This window comes from Bos grunniens, chromosome 1 (assembly GCF_055505025.1).
Source record: "Bos grunniens cultivar Pamir isolate PY7600 chromosome 1, Bosgru_T2T1.0, whole genome shotgun sequence".
Classification (NCBI taxonomy): domain Eukaryota; kingdom Metazoa; phylum Chordata; class Mammalia; order Artiodactyla; family Bovidae; genus Bos; species Bos grunniens.
In genome coordinates, this window is record NC_141165.1 from 74895275 (window position 1) to 74917826 (window position 22552).

General features: G+C 39.9%; 1 protein-coding gene across 6 annotated transcripts in view; it reads left to right on the forward strand.

Annotated features, from left to right (window-relative positions):
* The first annotated feature begins 6130 nt into the window (after positions 1-6130).
* The window catches only part of VPS8 (VPS8 subunit of CORVET complex), a 302600-nt gene continuing 286178 nt past the window's right edge, over positions 6131-22552 (forward strand). For all 6 annotated transcript variants that reach the window (XM_086397371.1, XM_086397382.1, XM_086397390.1 and 3 more), the window contains exons 1-3: positions 6131-6201; positions 15767-16010; positions 16809-16877. In XM_086397371.1, the coding sequence (XP_086253497.1) occupies positions 15858-16010; positions 16809-16877 (222 nt within the window). In that variant the 5' untranslated portion in view covers positions 6131-6201; positions 15767-15857. The remainder of the gene's footprint in view (positions 6202-15766; positions 16011-16808; positions 16878-22552) is intronic.

Sequence of the window (22552 nt, forward strand, 5' to 3'; positions counted from 1 at the left end):
GGCTGGTGTTGGCCAGTGGACTACAAGCAGAAGGGATACATATTTTCAGGCCAAGGCAGTTCAGAGTTGGTAAGCCTCTTCTATCCGCCTTCCTCAGAGAACTTAGAGGCATGTGTTCAACTGTGCGTGTCACCAGATGGGAAGAACCTGAGCCTCTGAGTCCTGGATGGAGGAGAGTACTCCACCCCCATCTGCTTTGCTTTTGTTGCCCTAACACAGTGGCATTTGAACAAAGTCCCAAGGAAGGTGAGGGAGTGAGCCATGTAGTTAACTTGAGAGGAAGAGGGTTCCAGGCAGACGGAACCTGAGAATGGCATCTGGACCAGCTTGAGTTTCTTACAGACAACCAATTTCACTTCTCTCCAGCTGTCTTGGGTGGTTTGGCCTGTACACCAGGTTCCTTTTTTAAAAAGGAAAAGAGACCAATTTATGTTGTGATTGTGAGCAAAGAAAAGTGGTACAGCTATCTACCTCTTAGCCTCTTCCTCTCGTTCCCAGGTCTCAGACTTTTTTCGTTTCAGGATAGATGTTGCTTACTCTTGATGTAATGCTGATAGCAATGTCTGGATCATGCTTTCCATCCTCCCTGCCTGGGGAGAGCTGGATGAGTCGGGTTGGGTATCAGGCCATCATCCTCCTGAAGCATCCCTTGGGTGGTGCTCCCCTTCTAGCTCCTGGCCATCACTGCAACTCACCCTCACTCATTTCCATGATCCAAGGCTCCTACATCATGTGTGGGACTTTTTTTTTCTCATGAATTTAATTTCTCTTAAGACCACTTCACAGAACTTCCATTTTAATTGCTATATGCTCAGTTGTTTTGTCTTACTTAAAAAGACAAGTTTAATAAATCCAAACATTCTTCGGTCTAGATCTTAATGACCTGTACAAGGTTAACTTTGATGAATAGTACCTTTTAAGCGAAAACATACTCTCTGAACTCTAAACATAGTATAGCTTTTGGTGCTTTTTTCAAAGGCAAGGAAATCATAACAATATTCTGTATAGAAAAATTCTAAATATAAAATATCTAAGCTGATTCCACTTTTACCTTTTTCTTTTGTTAAAAAATCCCAATGCCTATGTTTACATAATTACACATGAAATTTTAAGAAACCTCTAATACCAATGTTTCTCAAATGTAAGTAATGTTCAGTGTCCTTGTAGGGGAAAAAGAGTCTCATGGACCTCTAGAATTGGCTTAAATTATTTTTTATGATGTTGCATACACATATATATCTATGTGTATATATGCAAACTTGAAACTAAGGAAAAGATTAATTTTTATGGATTTTATGCATCTATAAAACCAAAACAAATTTATAAATTAAATACAAACAAAACTACAAAATGGGGAAATTAAAATTTACAATGTTGATTTAATATAAGGAATGGTATTTTGCTGAAACCAAATTGCCCCTCACAACATAAATATTTTACTGACTACAATAGCACAGACCTATTTAACCACATACCTCATGATGACTCAATTCTCCCACTAACCTCTGTTTGTATGGTACACCACAATATAATTTGGCTATAACTCGTTGTGACCACATCATTTATTTTTTAAATCCCTCTGTGTTTTTTTCCTCATACGCCTGCAACAATTCACTTAGTGCTATTTGCCAATCACAAATCCAAACAGAGGCAGTGAAATTGCATTCCCAGAATAACTATAAAGCGTTGATAAATATATAAAGATATTCCACCCACCAGTAATCCAATACAGATTAAAATTAGAGCCACTTCCATTATCAAACTGGCAGAGCTTTTGAAAAGGATAAAATAAATGCTGGTAGGTATATGTGATGGGCACCCTTGAACACTTCTGTTTAGAATGAAAACTGGCCTGACCTTTCTGGAAAGAAATTTGGCAGTGGGTATTCACAGACTTAAGAGCTTTCAGAGCATTTCAATTAGTAATTTCACTTACAGGCTTTTATCCTATGGAAATAACTTTGAAATGTGGGCAAAGGTTTCCTTATAAAGATATTCAATGCAATGTTCTTGTTAACAGTGAAAAATAAGAAAGCCCATCTAAGTGTCCAAAAATAATAGCATCAACTATATTATCCATAATTATGTAGCCATTACAAATATTTATGAACAATTTGAATAACAGGATATAGTGTTCAAGATAGAACATTGAGAAATATGGCCATTGGCAGCAACATGGATGGACCTAGAGATTACTGTACTAAGCAAAGTAAGTCAGAAAGAGGAAATACAGATACCAAATACATACGATATCACTTATATGGGGAGTCTAAAATGACACAAATGAACCTCTCTATGAAACAGAAATAAGCTCACAGACACAGAGAAGAGACTTGTGACTGCCAAGGGGGAGGGAGGGTAGAGAGGGGATGGACTGGGAGTTTGAGGTTAGCAGACTACAGGATGGATAAACAGCAAGGTCTTACTGTATAGCACAGGAAGTGGTATTCAGTATCTTGTGATAAACCTTAATGGAAAAAAATATGAAAAAGAATATATATATATATACACACACACATGTAAAACTGAATCACTTTGCTGTACAGAAGAAATTAACACAACACTGTAAATCAACTATACTACAGTAAAATTTAAAAAACAACAAATAAACAAAAAGACATAGCATGGAGGAAAAAATAAAAAGCAGGATACAATACTGTATTTTCTACATAGTTCTATTATACAAAAAAATGTAAATTTGCAAAGTAAAAGACCCAATGAAAATAAGCCAAAACAACAAATGCTTTTTTTTTCCACCTGAAATGTAAGTAATTTATGCTTTACTTTTTTGTAGTTCCTGATTTTTTTTAAGTGTTCAATAATCAGTATACAATTGTTTTGTTTTTATAATTACCGTCAACAGCCCTGTAAAGGATAGCATGTCAGCTTGGACCATGCTCAAACAGTCCTGAGTTGGAACTGCTTCCCTACATCTATCCACAGGTCCCAGGTTTACTTTCTATAGTTACACAGAGTAAGTCCACAAGTGCTGCAGGGATATTTCAGAAGGGTCAGGTAGCAATCTTCCCCACCTCCCACCTCCATAACCCGGCTCCCCACCCCCACTTCTGTCAATTTCTTCTCAGCCCAACACTTCAAACTGTTCTCTGTCAGACAGGGTTTCTGATCTCACTAGCCTGCTTACCTTGCTCCAGACAGGCTCCTATTTAATAGGTTTCCTCTAAAAATGTGATATTCAGACCTGAAAGCAGGTCTCCAGAGTTCTAAAGCACAGTTGCAATTATGCCACTCCTCTGCTTAAGAACCTCCAAAGGCTCTTACCAGAAGAACAGACCCCTGCCCCCCCACCCCCAGCTTGGCATTAATGCCCTCCTGGATCTGGTTCCGGCCTTTTCTACCTCTAACACACTGTATACCTGTGCTTTCAAACTATGGGTTGCTATGTATTAGTGTCATGAAATCAATTTATTGACCAGAATAATAAAAAAGAGTAGAATAAGATAGAAATACCAAGTTGCATTGCACATACTAAAGGCAATTAATATCACAGGAAGCACACACACACACACACACACACACACATACCCACACAGTCAATAGGTCATAACTGAAGTCTATTTCTTACTGTGAGTGATGATCAAAAAAATTTGAAAGCCACTGCCCGGTCAGCAGCTTGTCTCTAATATAGCTCTGTACTGCTTTGATCCCACTGTTCCCTCAGCCAGGAATTCTCTCTGCTGTCTACTGAAATCCAGGGCCCTAATAAGATGGCACATCCTCCCTGAAGTGTTCCCCATTTTCCCTCAGGCGTGATCCTGAAATGATGGTCTCGTTTCTTCAGTTCAGTTCAGTCCCTCAGTCATGTTTGACTCTTTGAGACCCCATGGACTGCAGCACACCAGGCTTCCCTGTCCATCACCACCTCCCAGAGCTTGCTCAAACTCATGTCCATCGAGTCAGTGATGCCATCCAACTATCTCATCCTCTGTCATCCCCTTCTCTTGCCTTCAATCTTTCCCAGCATCAGGGTCTTTTCAAATGAGTCAGCTCTTCCCATCAGGTGGTCAAAGTATTGGAGTTTCAGCTTCAGCATCAGTCCTTCCAGTGAATATTCAGGACTGATTTCCTTTAGGACTGACTGGTTGGATCTTCTTGCAGTCCAAGGGACTCTCGAGTCTTCTCCAACACCACAGTTCAAAAGCATCAATTCTTCAGTGCTCAGCTTTCTTTATACTCCAATTCTCACATCCATACACGACTACTGGAAAATCCATAGCTTTGACTAGATGGACCTCTGTTGGCAAAGTAACGTCTCTGCTTTTTAATATGCTGTCTATGTTGGTCATAGCTTTTCTTCCAAGTGTCTTTTAATTTCATGGCTGCAGTTACCATCTGCAGTGATTTTGTAGCCCCCAAAATAAAGTCTGTTACTGTTTCCATTGTTTCCCTTCTATTTGCCATGAAGTGATGGGACTGGATGCCATGATCTTAGTTTTTTGAATGTTGAGTTTTAAGCCAACTTTTTCACTCTCCTCTTTAACTTTCAAGAGACTCTGGTTTTTCTTCACTTTCTGCCATAAGGGTGGTGTTATCTGCATATCTGTGGTTATTGATATTTCTCCTGGCAATCTTGATTCCAGCTTGTGCTTCATTCAGCCCGGCATTTTGCATGATATACTCTGCATATAAGTTAAATAAGCAGGGTGACAATATATAACCTTGACGTACTCCTTTACCTGTTTGGAACCAGTCTGTTGTTTCATGTCCAGTTCTAACCGTTGCTTCTTGACCTGCATACAGATTTCTCAGGAGGTAGGTAAGGTTGTCTGGTATTCCCATCTCTTGAAGAATTTTCCAAAGTTTGTTGTGATCCACACAGTCAAAGGCTTGTTTCTTACAGCACTCAAAACGGCTTGCCTTGTACTGTAACTTTGTACACTGAGTTCTTAAGAGTACCCGGAGGGCAGGGTGGTGTCTTACCCACTGTTGAGTCCTTCAAAGACCCGAAGCATAGTGAACCTGGTTGATGCTCAATAAATGTCTTCCCAACTGAATATTTTCTATATCTCCTTCCAGGAACATTTTTTGGTATTTTCCCCTCCTTCTATTTTCTTGACTGTAGGCCCTAGCAGGCATAAGATCCTGGGGTCCCTGTTATCTACAGTGGTGGCTCTAAAAATCAGTCTGTCCTGAAAGTGTTTATCTTTCTTGAGAAGTAATAAGAGAAATAAATATATGCTTTTATTCATTTTAAAGATATCTCCTTTATTTGAGAGCATATCTCTCCTATACTTTTGGTGTTAAGATGTATTTTTATGGAGCAATGTTGATGATAAACTAGAAAATAATAGTTGACTTTTAGTGTATGTCTGCTAATTATCTTTACTTGGCAAAATAAAAAAACTAGTAATTATATGTTCGTCTTTAAAAAGATTAAAATTAAAATTTGCTGGTTGCAAACTCTGAAAGCCTGGGAATCAATTACCCTTTCTGGGCTGGCTGAAGATAGGTTCACTTTCTTAAATGCTAGATAAATTCACTAGGGCTGGAGAAGGGTTTCTCTTCTCGAGGACTATTATTTATTGATCTGCGCTCCTCCTCTGTTTCCACTCTCTAGTTCCTAAATATGTTAAAGTGAAGTGAAGTCCCTAAGTCGTGTCCGACACTGCGACCGCATGAACTATAACCTACCAGGCTCCTCTGTCCATGGGATTCTCCAGGCAAGAATAATGGAGTGGGTTGCCATTTCCTTCTGTTGCTGCTGCTAAGAGGCTTCAGTCGTGTCCGACTCTGTGCAACCCCATAGACGGCAGCCCACCAGGCTCCCCCATCCCTGGGATTCTCCAGGCAAGAACACTGGAGTGGGTTGCCATTTCCTTGTCCAGTGCATGAAAGTGAAAAGTGAAAGTGAAGTCGCTCACCCCATGGACTGCAGCCTACCAGGCGCCTCCATCCATGGGATTTTCCAAGCAAGAGTACTGGAGTGGGGTGCCATTGCTTTCGCCGGCCATTTCCTTCTAATTACCCCTTAAATTCCTTGACCTAAATGTATCTCTGGCCCTTTAAATGGGGGCGTGGCGTAGCGTGGCGGACCGCCCAGGAGAGACCCGGGAGAGATGAAGAAAGCGGAAGCGTGGCCAACGGGTATATACTGCGCGTGCGTGAGGCTAGAGCAGCGGGCGGGGTCACGTGGTCCGTAGGTGGTCCGGGGGTCCTAGGCTGGCGCGGCAGAGAGCTCAGGTAAGGAATCTCTGGAGAGCGGCCCAACAGGGTGGGGACGTCGGTCGGGGGCTGTACGCGGGGCGGCAAGAGAACGCGGGCCGGGTCCCTGAGCCTTGCTCCTTTCCGACAGCGGCGCGGCTTCAGACAGGCTAACTGGACCAAGGCCCACCGGCCGGGCGGGGTTGTTCTGGGGCGGAGGGGAGTACCCTGTGTTTGGCCTGGAACTGGGTTAGTTTCCACTTGTTGGTTTCATAGAATGAGAGGCTGAGGTGCAGGGGCACTTGCTTACCCAGATTGTGAGTCTTGGAGGCCGGTAGTCACTCCCCCAGAAGAAACAGGTGTGTAACCTGCCTTTGGGGCCTGGGGCACAGGTGCAGGCTCGTCCATCCCTCGAGGCCTGGGATGAGTGTGCTTCTCTAGTGTGGAGCCGAGGCTTAGGCGGGGTGTCCACCTCTTAGGATTTGTGCGCACCCTGTGAGGTTCGGTCCAGTTTCTCTCTCGATGCGAAGTGTGCCCTAGAGTGAGGGCAGCAGGGGACACGTGGGTCTCTAACGTTCGAGGCCGTTCCTTTGTGTCCTGGTTAGTTCTCCAAGTGTGGTACTCGGGGGAAGTGGTGGTGGCGGGGAAGGGCAGAGTTGCCTAAAATGTTTGGGTGTGTTTCAGAGGAGAGAAGGTGGGATGAATTAGTGTCAGTAAGAGAGGATCCATGCCACCGGTTTTCAGTAACTGCTGGGGACCCTTCTTCAAACAGGCATGCCTCCTTCATGCCCTGCTAATATTAGGTTGATCCTAGAATGGTCAGGAAGGCTGTGTCCAGTACCACACTCCCGCCACCCCAAAGAACAAACCAAACGTGGTTGTTAACTTGTGGTGCCAGCTTTACTCCAGATATCAGCGATTAGGAGATCAGTTACGAATCAGGTGTGTATTTCAAGTATCTGATGTAAATAGGGATGGAGACTCTACATGTGTTTGTGTAAGATATAGGTTGGCTCGTGGTTAAACTTAAGAGTAGATATTGAAATCTCTGGTAATAGCTGGTGTATTCCGTAGAATGCAGAATAAAGATAAACAAGAAAAACTTCTGGTTGATCTTTTGGGTTTCTTATCTCAAAGAGACATAGGTGAAAAAATTTTCTCCAGGGGTCAAGGGAATAGTATGTTGCTTATCCTTTATACATTTCCTTTGTACCTGGACCAGTATCAGCAGATGGGTGTTTTCTGTCTTCCAGAATACTGGGACATCTTGGTGACTTTTCAGCTCTTTCCCACCCTTTTATAGACATTTCAACCACTGTGGTATCAAATGTCAGTTATGTATGTTAATGAAAAGTAAAGCCTGTTGAACTTGTGTATTTAACTTTTGATATGTTTATAGTTTTCACAAGAGTTTAGATATCATCTTAACCTACAGCTTCAGGTGTCATCTGTACATATTTGTAAGAACAAACTGTTCTATTCTTAAATGGATCTTAATGTTTGAATTATCTTCATTCTGTTTAACAGCCTTTCTGTTACTTCATCCAACCTTAAGCACCACAGAGAGAAGAGGAAACTCCTACCTCTAATATTTATAAATTTCAGGAAAGGACACTGGTTGGCCAGATTGGATATAAGAGTGTCATGTGCTTATTCTTCTGGCTAAGCAGATAGGATATTTGATTGGCAGAACCACCAAAATTACATGGTTGAAACCTGTTTCTGAAGTCCATGAGTAAAGTGAAATGAGTACCCTTAAGTGTGATGCCCAGTTAGCTACAAATAACATCATCCTTGATTAAAACTACCTTCACATGGATCAGAGTATAAGTTTTCAAGTCCTGTGCTCTATGTGCTACACCAGCATAATGAAATTAGAAAGACAACACTTTCAGACTTTTTTTCTGTCTTACATGTAAGTGTCTGGTTGCAGTTCAAGGTTAAAGTGACTTATTTCCACATCACCTGTGACTGGTGGTATAATATCTTTACTGCTGGTTTCTGAAATCTTATTTTTTCAGTTTTTCCTAGGTCCTTGAAGAAGGTTCCCTGGTAGCTCAGCTGGTAAAGAATCGGCCTGTGATATGGGAGACTTGGGTTTGTTCCCTGGGTTGGGAAGATTCCCTGGAGAAGGGAAAGGCTACCCACTCCACTCTTCTGGCCTGGAGAATTTCCATGGGGTTGCAAATAGTCAGACATGACTGAGCGACTTTCACTTTTGAAAAAGTACCTTGAAAACTGAGTACCACCGCAGTACCCTGTGAAGGAGTCATGTAGGAGCCTGACATATGATCTCTTAGGAAGTCAGTCACAGCCAGTTTTTGCTGCATGTTGGAACAGCATGCTGTGTGTTACTTTGAGCACAGGTGAAATGGATTGTGTGTGAGGCATGTGAGAAGTGAGACTGATGAAAGACTAGCAGATACCCATCCCTTCCCCACACACGCTCAGAAGCTTGTAGTTATTGAGTGGAATAGTATGCAGAGTCCAGGTCCTATGAGAATCATTTCTTTTTTTTCCTTTCTGTTTGCCTAAGATAATGGTTGAATTCCTGTAAATTGAATGAATGTACGATGTGCATGCTTAGTCACTATAGTCATGTCTAACTCTTTGCAGCCTTATGGACTGCAGCCTGCCAGGCTCCCCTATCCATGGAATTCTCCAGGCAAAAATACTGGAGTGGGTTGCCATGTCCTCCTCCAGGGGATCTTCCTGGCCCGGGGATCCCGACCCAGGCGTCTCTTAACCCCACCTGCATTGGTATGCGAATTCTTTACCACTAGTGCCTCCTGGAAAGCCCTGAATGTATATTTTCACTATTTTCATCTTGGCCTATAGGTTGAATTAATGTAAAACAGCACAAAATATTTGAAATTATGGAGTTTGTGTCATGTCATACATGAGCAAAATGGTCATTTAAAAAAAGTTAGAGATTGAAAAAAAACAATTGCAGAGAGGGGAACTTGCAAGGTAGGGGGCTTTTGGGGAGTAGAATGACTAACCATATTTTATTTTGAATGACCAGAACTGCTGTTTAAGGCTCTAGAAGCCAGTGATGCAGCATTGCTTGGCTGTTTCTGTGGGGAGGGTGAGGGGATGCATGGATTGGTGTAATTAGGCTACTGTGTAATTAGGCACTGGGAATACAGTGATGGAAAAAGGGCAGATGTGATCTTGGCTTTCTTGGAACCCACATTCCAGTTGAGTGAAGGAAATGGAGGTTCAGACAGTGAAAAAAATGATTGTAATGTGATAGGTGTAATAAAAGGAGAACAATGTTATAGGTACCTACTAACTGGGAACCTAGTCTAGTTGAGCAGGAAAAAAGACTTTTGAGGAGGCAAGGGTTTAGCTGATATCTGAAGGATGAATATGATCATCTGTAGTTGACAGGCCTGATTGCATTAAAGTGGAACTCAGTTATAACTTGGCTTATTATGGCATAGATTCCTATATGCGATGAGTCAAGTAGTATCCTCTGAAGCTTAACAATTACAGGTAATAAAACTGATATATTTAATTCGCAACACGGGAGTTATTCCTGTCTTCTAATTCTTGTGTTGATCAGTAGATACTTACTGAATGTCTGTGTAGCTATGCAAGTTAGTGACCCCAGTGGTGTGGAGTATGCAAAGACACTTGGTCCCATTTCTGTTGTACAGCTGGGGAGAAAAGATGTAGTCATGTGGTAAGTTAACTAATGAAGGCCAAGGTGCTATTCTAGATGTTCATTCTGGATTCTGAGGATGCTTAGGTAGGGAAGGTTCCCAGAAGGAAGGACAGAATGAGGGAATTTAGATAAATGGAAGGAAAAGGAAGGGAACGTGAGCTAGTGTGAGCAGACATAGGAAAAATGGAAGCTATTCTTGAGGGACTCTGGATACATATAATAAGGTTAGTTTTAAAGGAACTATTATTCTGCCTGGAATGGCTTAAATTTTTGAATTTTATCCTGTAGGCATTGGGGAACTGCTAAAATTGAGCCCATTTACCAGAGTAAGATAATAGAAAACCTCACAGAAGTTCATTCTCTGTTACATTTTTCTTCACAAAACAAGCCACAAGAAGACAAAACGAATAGAACAGGAACACTTGGATTGGAAAGACCAGAAACAAAGTTGGCATGTAAAGTTGCTTCCAGGTCATGATTTTGTGGTATCTTTCAAAGGCTATAGTGTATTAGGAAAAAACCCAACTTGATTTGATTTCAGGGTAATGTGGTAAGTGTCTCATATAACACTTTTGGGAGGAAAAGAATGTCAGCAAATTAAACAGATCCTGAAACTTGAACAGCTGGGAATGTCTGCTGAAGTTTAAAAAAAAAAAAAACACTACTAGAAGAATTCCACTTTAACCTGGCTTAATATAGGTCACATTCTAGGGTTCTTATTCAGTTGGCCAGTGTCGTAATGGGGTCATTGCTGTTTATATGGTACACGTCTTTTTTTTTTCCCTCAGGTGTTCCTTGGGCCTCCTTTATTCATTGGTCGGGAATAATTAAGAGGGTGTAGTTTTGGGAGCTCTCAGGATGTCAGACGATCTTTGGTTGAAGCTATTAAATTATTAGTATAGTAGCTCTCAGAAATGGACAGCATACTGGGTAATCATGATTCTGTGATATACATTCTCTGTTAGATTAATCTGATTCACGTAACCTGTTGTGTAGTTTGAAGGTACACTCTGGCGTGGCATCCCCTTGAGAACTATAAAAACCCTAGATTATGGGATGGTTGGGTGAAAACTAGTTATAGAATGTATTTCAAGAGGAAATTACTAGTAGTTCATTTCTTTGTTCTGCATCAAGTGTGTAATGTCAGTCAGTTCAGTTGCTCAGTTGTGTCCGACTCTTTGCGACCCCATGAACCACAGCACGCCAGGCCTCCCTGTCCATCACCAACTCCCGGAGTCTACCCAAATTCATGTCCATTGAGTCAGTGATGCCATCCAACCATCTCATCCTCTGTCGTCCCCTTCTCCTCCTGCCCTCAATCTTTCCCAGCATCAGGGTCTTTACAAATGAGTCAGCTTTTCGCATCAGTTGGCCAAAGTATTGGAGTTTCAGCTTCAGCATCAGTCCTTCCAATGAACACCCAGGACTGATCTCCTTTAGGATGGACTGGTTGGATCTCCTTGCAGTCCCAGGGACTCTCAAGAGTCTTCTCCAACACCACAGTTCAAAAGCACCAATTCATTGGTGCTCAGCTTTCTTTATAGTCCAACTCTCACATCCATACATGACTACTGGAAAAACCATAGCCTTGACGGACCTTTTTTGGCAAAGTAATGTCTCTGCTTTTTAATATGCTGTCTAGGTGTAATATCAAGTACCATGTATGAAGCATTTCATCAGCAGTCTGCATTTGGAAGAGTTTGCTCAATAAATATTTGGGCAATACCAAGTGACAAGGGAGGGGTAGGTATTTCAGAATGCTGGTGATACGGCCAGAAACAATTGAAGTTTGCTAGTGTATTCATTTTCTATTTCTGCTGTAACAAATTACCACAAATTTCATGGCTTAAAAAACCCACAGATTTATTATTTTACAGTACTATAGTGCACCAGTCCAGCATTGGTCTTACTAGGCCAAATCAAACTGTGGCAGGCCAGGGTCCTTCTAGAAGACAGTCCATCTCCTTGTCTCTTGCAGTTTTAAGAGACTGCCTAAATTCCTTGGCTCCTGGCACCCTTCCTCCATCTTCCAAGCCTGTAGCACAGCACTTCTCTGACCCTGCTTCTGTTGTCACATCTCTTTCTTGGACACTGTCTTCTGCCGCTTTCTCACACTGTTAAAGACTCTTTGGTTACATTGGGCCCATCTGGATAGTCCAGGGTAGTCTCCCCAACTCGAGATGCTAACCTCTACGGTTCAGTTATATTTTGTTTGTTTGTGTTTAGTCACTCACTTGCGTCCAACTCTCTTGCGACCCCATGGACGGTAGCCCACTAGGTTACATGGGTCCTAGGTTACTAGGGTACTAGGTCCATGGAATTCTCCAGGCAAGAATATTGGAGTGGGTAGCCATTTCCTGCTTCAAGGGATCTTCCCCATCCAGGGATTGAACCCAGGTCTCCTGCGTTGCAGGTGAGTTCTTTACTGTCCGAGTCACCAGAAGTCGATTCAGTTCATGAGGAAACTTTGCTATTATTGTTATTATAAGAAGTATAGCCTTCTGGTAGGGTGGCCTTTGGATATACTTAGCACTGGCTAGACTTTTACAAAAGTACCAGATCTTGTTTCAGGGTCTTTAAAAGAATTTGGAAATCTTGCAGTTTTACATTTCTTGAATACTTGGTCTGTGTCAGACATTATTCTAAATGCTTTACAGTCATTATATCATTTGTTCTTCACAGTAACTCTGTACAGTAGGTAATCATATTCCTGAGAGTTGGGAGTCTTAATTGTGACTCCCCCCCCAACCCCCCCCCAGAAATAAAAGAAAAACTGGGGGACTCTGTTGGCTTATGTAGCCTAAATGCTGGAAAGCTATTCCGGAGCTAACATCATACATAAAAGATGGGAGCCTGGGGCCTGCATGATATCAGTCCACTCTTTCCTCCTCTTCTCTGTTTCTGGTTATAGGTTGCTTTCATTCTTGAGCAAGAATGAAATTTGTACCGAGAGAGTAAATTTTGTTGGTAGAGACAGTGACAGATGCATAGTTGGTGTTGATATGTATTGAATAAATGACCTCCTTTTCTGCAGAATGGGATGGGGTAGAGGTGGGGAATATTGCTTAGCCTTATTATTCATTGTTTAACGAACAGCGGGAGTGGCTCTTCCTTACCAGTTGCATTTTGGTGCATCTTGGTGAAGGACCCTGGATGTATTGTGCAGTCTTTGTTACTAGGGGCTTTTTTATTGACAGCCTCCACAGGAAGCAAATAGTTTGAAACAGCTTTCCCCAGGACAAGAGGTGATGCTCTGGGCAAGCAGCACAAATGGCCACAATATTTCATCTTACAGATATAGAAATAGAGGAGCTCAGAAAGGGTAGACTGATTGACCAAGGTCATAGATAGGAACTGGTAAAGTCCAGATTCAGATACGATTTTAATTGACTCTTTGGTCTATATTCTTTCCAGTTTGCCACCACATCACACTAATAGGAGGTCCGTGAAGTGATGGTTGGAAATGAAGTAGGGTGGCATGGCAGGGTGATGTTCTTTTTTCAGAGAATGCTTGATTTCTTGAAACTTCTTCAGCCTGCTACTAGAGTTCATAGATGCTGAGCTGTTTTGAGAACCTCTTATTAACTCCAGATAGAAGATATAAAAAGAGCCAGGAAAAAATTGTTTTCCTTTTGGAGTTATTTTGGGGACACAAATGTGAAGAATGAAACGTTTTAGGTTATAGAGTCATTTAAAGTTTTTGTTATGTAGTTTTTTCCACTATCTTAAAAAAATGTATAAGAATAAAACTTAACTTCTTCAGGAAACACTGATTGTGAATATTTGTGCATATTTGTAAGCATCCCTTGACTAATTGAAATCATTTTTGCTAAGTGGTACAAATAAGAGGGAACTTTATTGAGAAGTAATTTGTCATAAGCCAATTCAGTCTTCTTTGAAGAAAGGCTCATAAAGGCTAATATTGCTTCTGCCTTTGGCTTATTGCAAAAGGAGAAGTACATTTAGTACCCGAGATTGGAAAGATGCTTTCAAATGTTGCCAGACACAGAGTACCCTCAGTTATGTCTTCTAGGAATGTAGTCGATGGCATGTGTTTGTAGGCCAGAGCCTCAGAGTCTGTCTTCTGTGACACGTGAAAGGAATTAATCTGTTTGGTAATACACAAATGTACTAGCTACACAAATTGGTTTCAGCTCTTGAAAATCAGTCTTCATGAGTCTGTGTCTTATGCATAGTAGATATTCATTTTTAAAAATTATAAAAATAAATATCAAAGGAAGTGAAATTTACGTTAAACACTTAAAAATGAGCCTGCTGCTGCTGCTGCTAAGTCGCTTCAGTTGTATCCGACTCTGTGCGACCCCATAGACTGCAGCCCACCAGGCTCCCCTGTCCCCGGGATTCTCTAGGCAAGAACACTGGAGTGGGTTGCCATTTCCTTGTCCAGTGCATGAAAGTGAAAAGTCAAAGAGAAGTCACTCAGTTGTGTCTGACTCTTAGCGACCCCATGGACTGCAGCCTACCAGGCTCGTTCGTCCATGGGATTTTCCAAGCAAGAATATTGGAGTGGGGTGCCATTGCCTTCTACGAAAAATGAGCCTAATTAGATAAAATTGTCCATGAGTTTTGGGCATGTTATTTTTTAAAAGAACAATAACAACAACTAATTGTCAACTCCCTTTAAGAAAATTAATTCTTTCAGTGGCTCAGTGGTTGTCAGCTTTTTTTTCTGCCTTCACTTCAGTAAGAAAGAGTAAGAGGAGTTTGTCTGGTGGGGAAGTTTGGTGGTATGTGAGCACTTAGTTGCTCAGTCATGCCTTTGACTCTTGGTGACCCCACAGACTGTAGCCTGCCAGGCTCCCTGTCCATGGATTTCCTAGGCAAGAATACTGGAGTGGGGTGCCATTGCCTTCTGCTGTCTGCGGGTGGTATATCATTTGAGAAAGCTTCCTACTGAGAATTAGTGCTCATGGGGTACCATGGGAAACACCTAGTCTAGAAAACAAAATTACCTTTGCTTTTATTATAATCATTACTGTGGCCTTGTTTCTATTTTCATATTTTTGTTTTTTTATTGTATACAGGCAGAGTTAAGTGATAAACGTTTTAAAGTTTGGTCACTTATATCCTAATTATTAACAGAAAACATGTAAGGGCAAATTTAATGGTTAAACTATGTATATTTTTTCCTGAGTATATTTTTAGTTTTTCAGAAATTTTGCAGACAGTTGTTTTCTAGACAGTTTTTTTTAAAGTAAACCAGATTATGTTTCTTTTTGATATGATAGTGTATCATTATACACTGATAGACCTGTGAAAAAACAAAATTTGCATACATTTCTTTTTCTTTACTGTCTCTGCCTTCCCTTATCCAGCCTTCTTTCTAGAAATCTCTAGTCAGCGGTGGCATTATTTTACACTGGCATCAGTGTGGTCTCCTCTAATAGATCTGAACCTTTAGACTTGCTGGTGTCCTGTTAAGTGACTTGCTACCCATTGTGGGCCCTCTGTGTCTACACTAAGTTTCCCTTGGAGGTCTCTGGCCCTGTCTGGATGCTGATGACGAAACTGGTCTGTATGCTTATCTTCACGGAGAACTGGAGATCTGCTCAGGTTTGGGAATGTGAAGAAGGGGTTAACTACAGATTTTGGCACCAGTTACCCTCTTGTTTTTAGGTACATAAATCTGGTTGGTACCAGGTCTAGTGGTTGAGCTTGTCCTATGTCATCACTGTCACCAGATTTAGGACTTTGGGTGGTGGGCCACTTCCCAGACTCCTAAGTCAGATATTCCTCCTTTGTGCTCCCATAAAAACCCTCCCCCCATATCATAGCTCGTACCCTAGGATTGATTTCTCTTTGTCTATAATCAGATGATTGAGTGAAATCAGTTTCCACAAAAGTCTGACCCAGTAAGTCTTTGGTATGTCCATTTGAGGATATCTAAGTAATATATTTTTTCTTTTTTGAAAGGAGATCATCATTCAGTTCATCATGATCTGAGGCCAAAAAAACAAAACAAAAACTTGCTTGGATTGACTGAATACAGTTATTAAAAGTAAACATGGAAAATGAACCAGACCATGAAAATGTGGAACAGAGCCTCTGTGCCAAGACTACTGATGAGGAACTGAACAAGTCTTTCAGTCTAGAAGCTTCACTTTCAAAATTCTCTTATATAGATCTGGACAAGGAACTGGAGTTCAGAAATGATCTGGTAAAAATTCAGCTTTTGTCAAGTGATGATGTTTAACCAAAATGTTGCTTAGAGTGCACTTTATAATTCAAAGACTCTAATTTCATCATTTTTGCATAGATTAATAGGCATCTATATACAGTTTTATGAAATAATGCTACTCTTCATTTCTATAGCTGATTATAGTTTATAAAACACTCTAATACATCTTCTCATTTGAGCTTCACAACGCTCTGCTACTCCGTTTTTACAGGGGAAGAAACTGAAGTGCAGCTATGTTAAATGATATCTCTATCATAGTGCTGGCGGTAGACTTAGAATTCTTGTGCAGTGATTTTTTTTTCTCACTGATCTGATATCAATAGGTTTTTGTGACGATATGAATATTTAATAACAAGTTGTTTGACCTAATCATCCACCACCATAATTTATGAAATAATTAGGAAATTCAGTGTCAGACCTTTGTATATCTCTTATGACTTAGAAGTTCAGGGTTTGTCGTAAGAAATGCTGTTTTGTTTAAGAAAGCAGATACCAAAGCCCTTCAACAGAAGCTTTCTGGAAAGGATTGTTAGGATGTTGCCATCAGTGCATATTTGTCCTTGATAAACTCTGAATATGTGGATAGAAAAGGAAACAGTTCTGTAGTTGTTTGACCTAACCCTTAATATCATGAATTATTGAGTTGGCTTTCCGTGAGAAGAGTTTGGTGGTCTGTTTGTCTTCTAATGGATAATGGTTCTAATCAATTAAAACACCCTTCCAATTATAAGAGGAAAAGCATTATTATGTGAGTATTAATTTCTTTTCTCTATTTAGATTGATGATAAGGAGTTCGATATTCCTCAGGTTGATACTCCTCCAACACTGGAAAGCATACTAAATGAAGTAGGTATATATTAACAGTCGCTGTTTTATCACTTTGATTTGAATACTTCTGGGTTTTGGGTATGTTTCCAGATCTGCATTGTCTAGTAAGGGAGCCAACAGTCACATGTGGCAATTTAAACTGATTACAGGTAAAGAAAAATTAAAAATCCATTTGCTCAGTTGTACAAGGCACACTTCAAGTAATCACATGTCACATGTGGCTAGTGGCTATTGTAGTGGACAGCATAGATGCCAAGAGTATTTCCATTATTGCAGAAAGTTCTAGATTGTGAGCTTTTCAGGGGCAGAAGCCATGTCTTGTTCATCTCTGTGCCCAGGACAATACCTCATACTTGGGCCGACTAAAGAAATGTTTTATTAAGTGAGTTGAAATACTAAATTCATGACACTTTTGAGATTTGTATTATGTTTTGATAATGTCATCTCTTCCAGTGATATTCAAATAGCTCGTCCTCAGGAGATACAAAAGAGTATCCACAGCCTTGTAATGCACTTCATCACCCTTCTATATAAAGAAAATGAAGCCGCCATAGTTTATCTTATGAATACCATCTTGATTAAAAAGTTTCTCAGAACTCTGAAATGATGTTACTTTCTGAATTAGCAGATCATAAAGGCTTTACAAAGGAGCTCTTTGGAAGTACATGTTGATGAAGTGTGCTGGCTTTTTTGTACCCTGCATCTGCTGACAATTCTTCAACTCAGTCTTCTTGATCTTTTAACAACTTGCTTAAGACTCCCATTGGAAGTTTTAGCTCCTAATTTAAGAAAGATTTTTAAAAATCTGTTTCAGATCCATAGTTATGTTTTGTAAAAGATGATGCAAAGATTCCTCAACAGAAATGCTCACTGGCCCCATAGGTGGGGTTGGGCCCTGGTTTGCCTTTTTTTTTTTTTGGCTCTCGCCCCTTTATTACTTCTTTATCTATACTTTTAGGTTTATAGACAGTACTATATAGGATGCAAACTACTTTCTCTATGAATTACATCTTTTATTCTTTTAAAATATCAGCTTGATATTGCTGTTTCTTTGAATATATTTTTAAATGTTATGCTTGATCTGTATTAAGAAGACTTGAGCATTTATAATTTTGACCAAGAAGGCTTTGGTTAATGAGAGACTATCCTGTTAAAGTCATATTTATTTATTGCTTTCTAATAGGAAATCTTTCATTTACAGATGAAGAGATTAATTTGTCAGTTTTCATAACATGATGTTAATCACATAATTATTTCAATTACAAAGTGAGAACTAAAAATAGTCTTAGAGGATGTGTACAAAGCCCTGTTTGTACATCTTTGTACCATAATGTCAAAGTAATGCTCTTATGAATGAGGCTGTAGTTTATAATGAAAGAAAACTATCTTTGCAGAATTTACATACCTACTAGTATCAGTAAGTGTAGTAATCACTAGTGGTTAACTGAGAAGATGATACTTCTCAGTTATCTTCCTCACTAATTTGGGTGCCTTGTGCGTTTGGGTCACAGTGTTAAATACTGCGATTATGAAGTGCTATGTGATTGTCTCTGATTTTGAGAGAAAAATAGGACTGGAAATTGGCTGGCTGTCACACCACCAGGGAGCTCAACAGGTGGACAAGTGAAAATAAAAATAATTTAAATTGTAGAACATTATGAAGACTAAAAAGGGAAGAAGTATTGAAGAGTGATTTTAAGAAAGAAAAGGGACAAAAGTAGAAAATGTAAATAAGCACTTGTTCCAGGATATGTGGGGGTATATATATCCTATAAAATTCATAAATAAACCTGAAGAGATGCTGGGAAGAAGTGGTCATCTATTTTACAGAAAGTTAGAGATTACTGAGACATGCTAAATCTCAGAACTTAGGTCATGAAATAATGTTACTAGGTCTTGGCATCCTTTGAAACTGTGCTACTTCTGAGGTTTTTAATCTTGAAATTCCGTTCTCTATAATAATCCTCCCCCATCCCTACATTCTCTTCCTTCCATTAAACCTCCTCTTTGACCTCCTTAGGACCAAGTCTGTTGATCCTGTTTAGTCCCCATGTTTGAGAGTAGCCCTGACTTCAGATCCACTGTTGGCTCATGCAGCCGGATATTTCCTTGGAACTTTTAATGGAGATATCACATACATAAAGAAAATCTACTCAGGTCATAAGTGTACAGCTTGGTGAATTTTCACAAACAGAATTCTTCGTGTAACTGGAGTCCATCTGAAGAAATAAAGCATTGCTAGCACCCCAGAAACTCCTCTTGTGCTCCTTTAGTATTGAACCCAGGATAATCACTGTCCTGACTTCTACCAGCATTGATTGGCTTTCTGGCTTTGAACTTCATAAAAATGGAATTACACAATATATGCTTTTGTGTGTCTGACTTGTTTCCCTTAATATTGTGTTTTCAGATTCATTTGTATTTTCCTGCATGTAGTTATTCATCCATTCCCTTTGCTGTGTAAAATACATACTATTTTTTATTCATTCTACTGTTTATGGGCAGTTTTATAATATCTAGTTTCTGGCCACTTTGACAAGTGCTGCTGTAAATACTCTTATTCCTGTCTTCAGGTAACTACACACATGTGTACACACACACATGTCTTCTGGGTATGTCCCTCAGAGTAGAGTCGCTGCATCATCAGATATGGGCATGGTCAGCTTTGGTAGATACTGCCACAGGTTTCTCAAAGTGGTTGTGATAGTGTATGCTTTCTGCAGCAATATATGGATATGGTTATATAAATAACCTTATATGGTTATATATATTATCATATATATTACCATATCATATATATGGTTATATGTATATATCATATATGAAGATATGGTTCCCATATCTTCATCAGCTTTTTAATTTTTCTCTTTTTCACTTTAACCATTCATACCTAATAGGTGTGTAGTAGCATCCCATCTGAGTTTTAATCTGAATTTTCCTGAAGATTGATGAAATTGTGTTCCTTGACATATGTTGTAGCCTTTTGGATATCTCTTTTGTGAATTGATTTTTCATGTCTTTTGCCCTTTTTCTGTTGAGTTGATTTTTAAAGTATTTTTAGGAGTTCTTTATATGTGATGTATATAAGCTTTCTATTAGATGTATGTATTGCAAATATCTTCTTCTGTTCTGTGGGTTACTTTTTCCCTCAGTTAATGGTTTCTTTCGATGAGCAGAAGTTCTTAGCAGTAGTTCAGCTTACTAAGTTTTTCCATTTTTGTTAGCTTTTTGCTGCATCCTATTGAAGAAAATTTTGCAAATTTCAAGGTTATGTTGATGCCGTCTTATTTTAAAATCTTTATTGTTCTGCCTTTTACATTAGATCTGCAGTTCGTGTAAAATTTGTGTGTGGGATGGTGTGAGGTATGAGGCAGCAGCACTTACTGAGCACCGTTTTCTCTGGTGTCACTTTTTGTTTTAAATCAGGTGATCATAAATGGTGGGTGTGGTTTCATTGGTCTTTCTGTACTTGCCCCAGTATCACAGTCTGTTTGAATCTTTGTAATAGGTCTTGATATCTAGTAGGTTCAAATCTTCCAGCTTTGTTGTTAAGATTGCCTTGATTATTCTTAGTCTTTTGCATTTCTACATAAGTTTTAGAATTACTTTATTGGTTTACACACACATATACCAGGTGAAATTTGATAGGATTGTGTAGATTCTACACATCAGTTTGTGAGAATTGATATCTCAACCGTGTAGCTTCTGTGGTGGCTCAGTTGGTAAAGAATCCACCTGCAATGCAAGATACCCTGGTTTGATTGCTAGATCAGGAAGATCCCCTGGAGGAGGGCATGGCAACCCACTCCAATATTCTTGCCTGGAAAATCTTCATGGACAGAGGAGCCTGGCAGGCTGCAGTCCATGGGGTCTCAAAGAGTTGGACACAACTGAGCGACTAAGCACAGCACACACCATGAAGCTAGTAATTTTAAATTCAGCCTCACTGATACCCTTAATTATCTTCTTCATTTTTTCCCCCCACTTAATCCCGTAAGCCCTCAACCCTGGCTTAATTTAGCTAATCTATTTTCTTTAATTATATCCCTGGGCTGTTTAAGAAAATCAAATAATATTCTGGCTGACTCTCTTGCTTAAGACCTTGGTTCTGCATTTCATTTATGAGTTGTTTCCGTTCCCTTTCCCTAGGGCTGTCCTTCCATTCTTGTACAGCTCTCAAGTAGCACAGTAACTCCTTGCAAGCCTTCATCCTGTTCTTAGCACTCATGTGTATGTGGAGATATCTGAAAAACAGTTGGAAATGTGGCCTAAACCTCAAGAGAAATGTTGGTACTAAAGATACAGATTTTGGAGTCCTGAGCATGTCATGGTATTTGAAGCTATAGGTGTGGATTAGCTAGTTCATATAGAAAGTTTGTGAAGTAGGAAGAGCCAAGAGCCAAGAATGTAATCCTGGGGAACAAAATCACTCAAAGGTTGGGCTGAAGAGAAAGTAGAGAACATGACTAATAGAAGAGGCCACATAAGTTGAAGGAACAGTAAATAGATGTATTGGAAACTAAGGGAAGAGAAAATTTCTAGGAGTGAGGCTTAGCCAGTGGTATTACTTGATGCATATGCGGCAGTAGCATGCTAAAGGAAAATAGGCTGGCAGATTTGACTGGTAACTTCAAGAGTAGTACTCAGTAGCCAGTAATGGGTCGAGAAAGTGGAGTGTGGACTGCTGTCTTAAGAACATGGATAGAAATAAGGGAGAAGGTAGTCCAGCTGAAACCGAAGGTGTGATGAGAACTTTTTTCTCTAATGTCTGCTGCCTAGAATCAGCTTGTTTGAAGCTAGACTCATTTTGCTTTATCTGCTGAGATAATTCTTATCTCAATTAGCGGTATTACCTTTTGCCTAGTTGCTCTAGCTAGAATCCTTGGAATCTTTTTTGACTTCTTTCTTAAACTTAACCCCCTCTGCCCCCCGCAAAACACTGTTTAAATGGTAAGCAGGAATCTTTAATTTTACCTCAGTAATGTCTCCTTATTCCTTCTCTTGACCCCTTTGGCTGCATTTCTAGACTGAACTCTTCTCTCTTTCCTTGAAATTGCAGTAGCCTTCTTCCTGGTTCTTATTAGTCTCCCTGCCCCAGTCTTCCCCTCTACTCTCATTCATCTTCATTCTACCCCATTTATCTTCTTAAACATAATTCTCATCATGTGTCAATTTCTTAGAGATCTCCTTGTCTTCCAACTGCCTGTGGTATGCAGTACATTAATTTATTAAGTAAATGAGTACTGATTATGTGTCTGGCATTGTACTAGGCACTAGGAATACAGTGGTGAATGTGGGACCTCCTGTCACCTAGCTTAATGAAATATAAAGGTTTTTACGATGTGGGTCCCAGCTTATGTTTCTAGGATCATCTCCAACTCCTACTTGTATACTCTGCTCATCTTAGACTACTTCCTTTTTCATTGGCACAATCCATATTATGAAATCACTGTTTGCACATGCTGTTTCCAACCCAGAATGCCTTTCTTCTGTTTGTCATGTTATTAAGGCATGCTGTTTATAGTCAGGTGGTATTTATTTTCTTCAATCAGCTGTTGGCTGTTAGTTAACTAGTAAAGCACCTAGACAGGTTTGAATATGAAGACATATTTGGCAACTAAAAATATAATCTGTATAACTGCTCCTACTTCTTTCAGCTACAGGAAATAATTTTTTGGAGTGAAAAAAGTAGG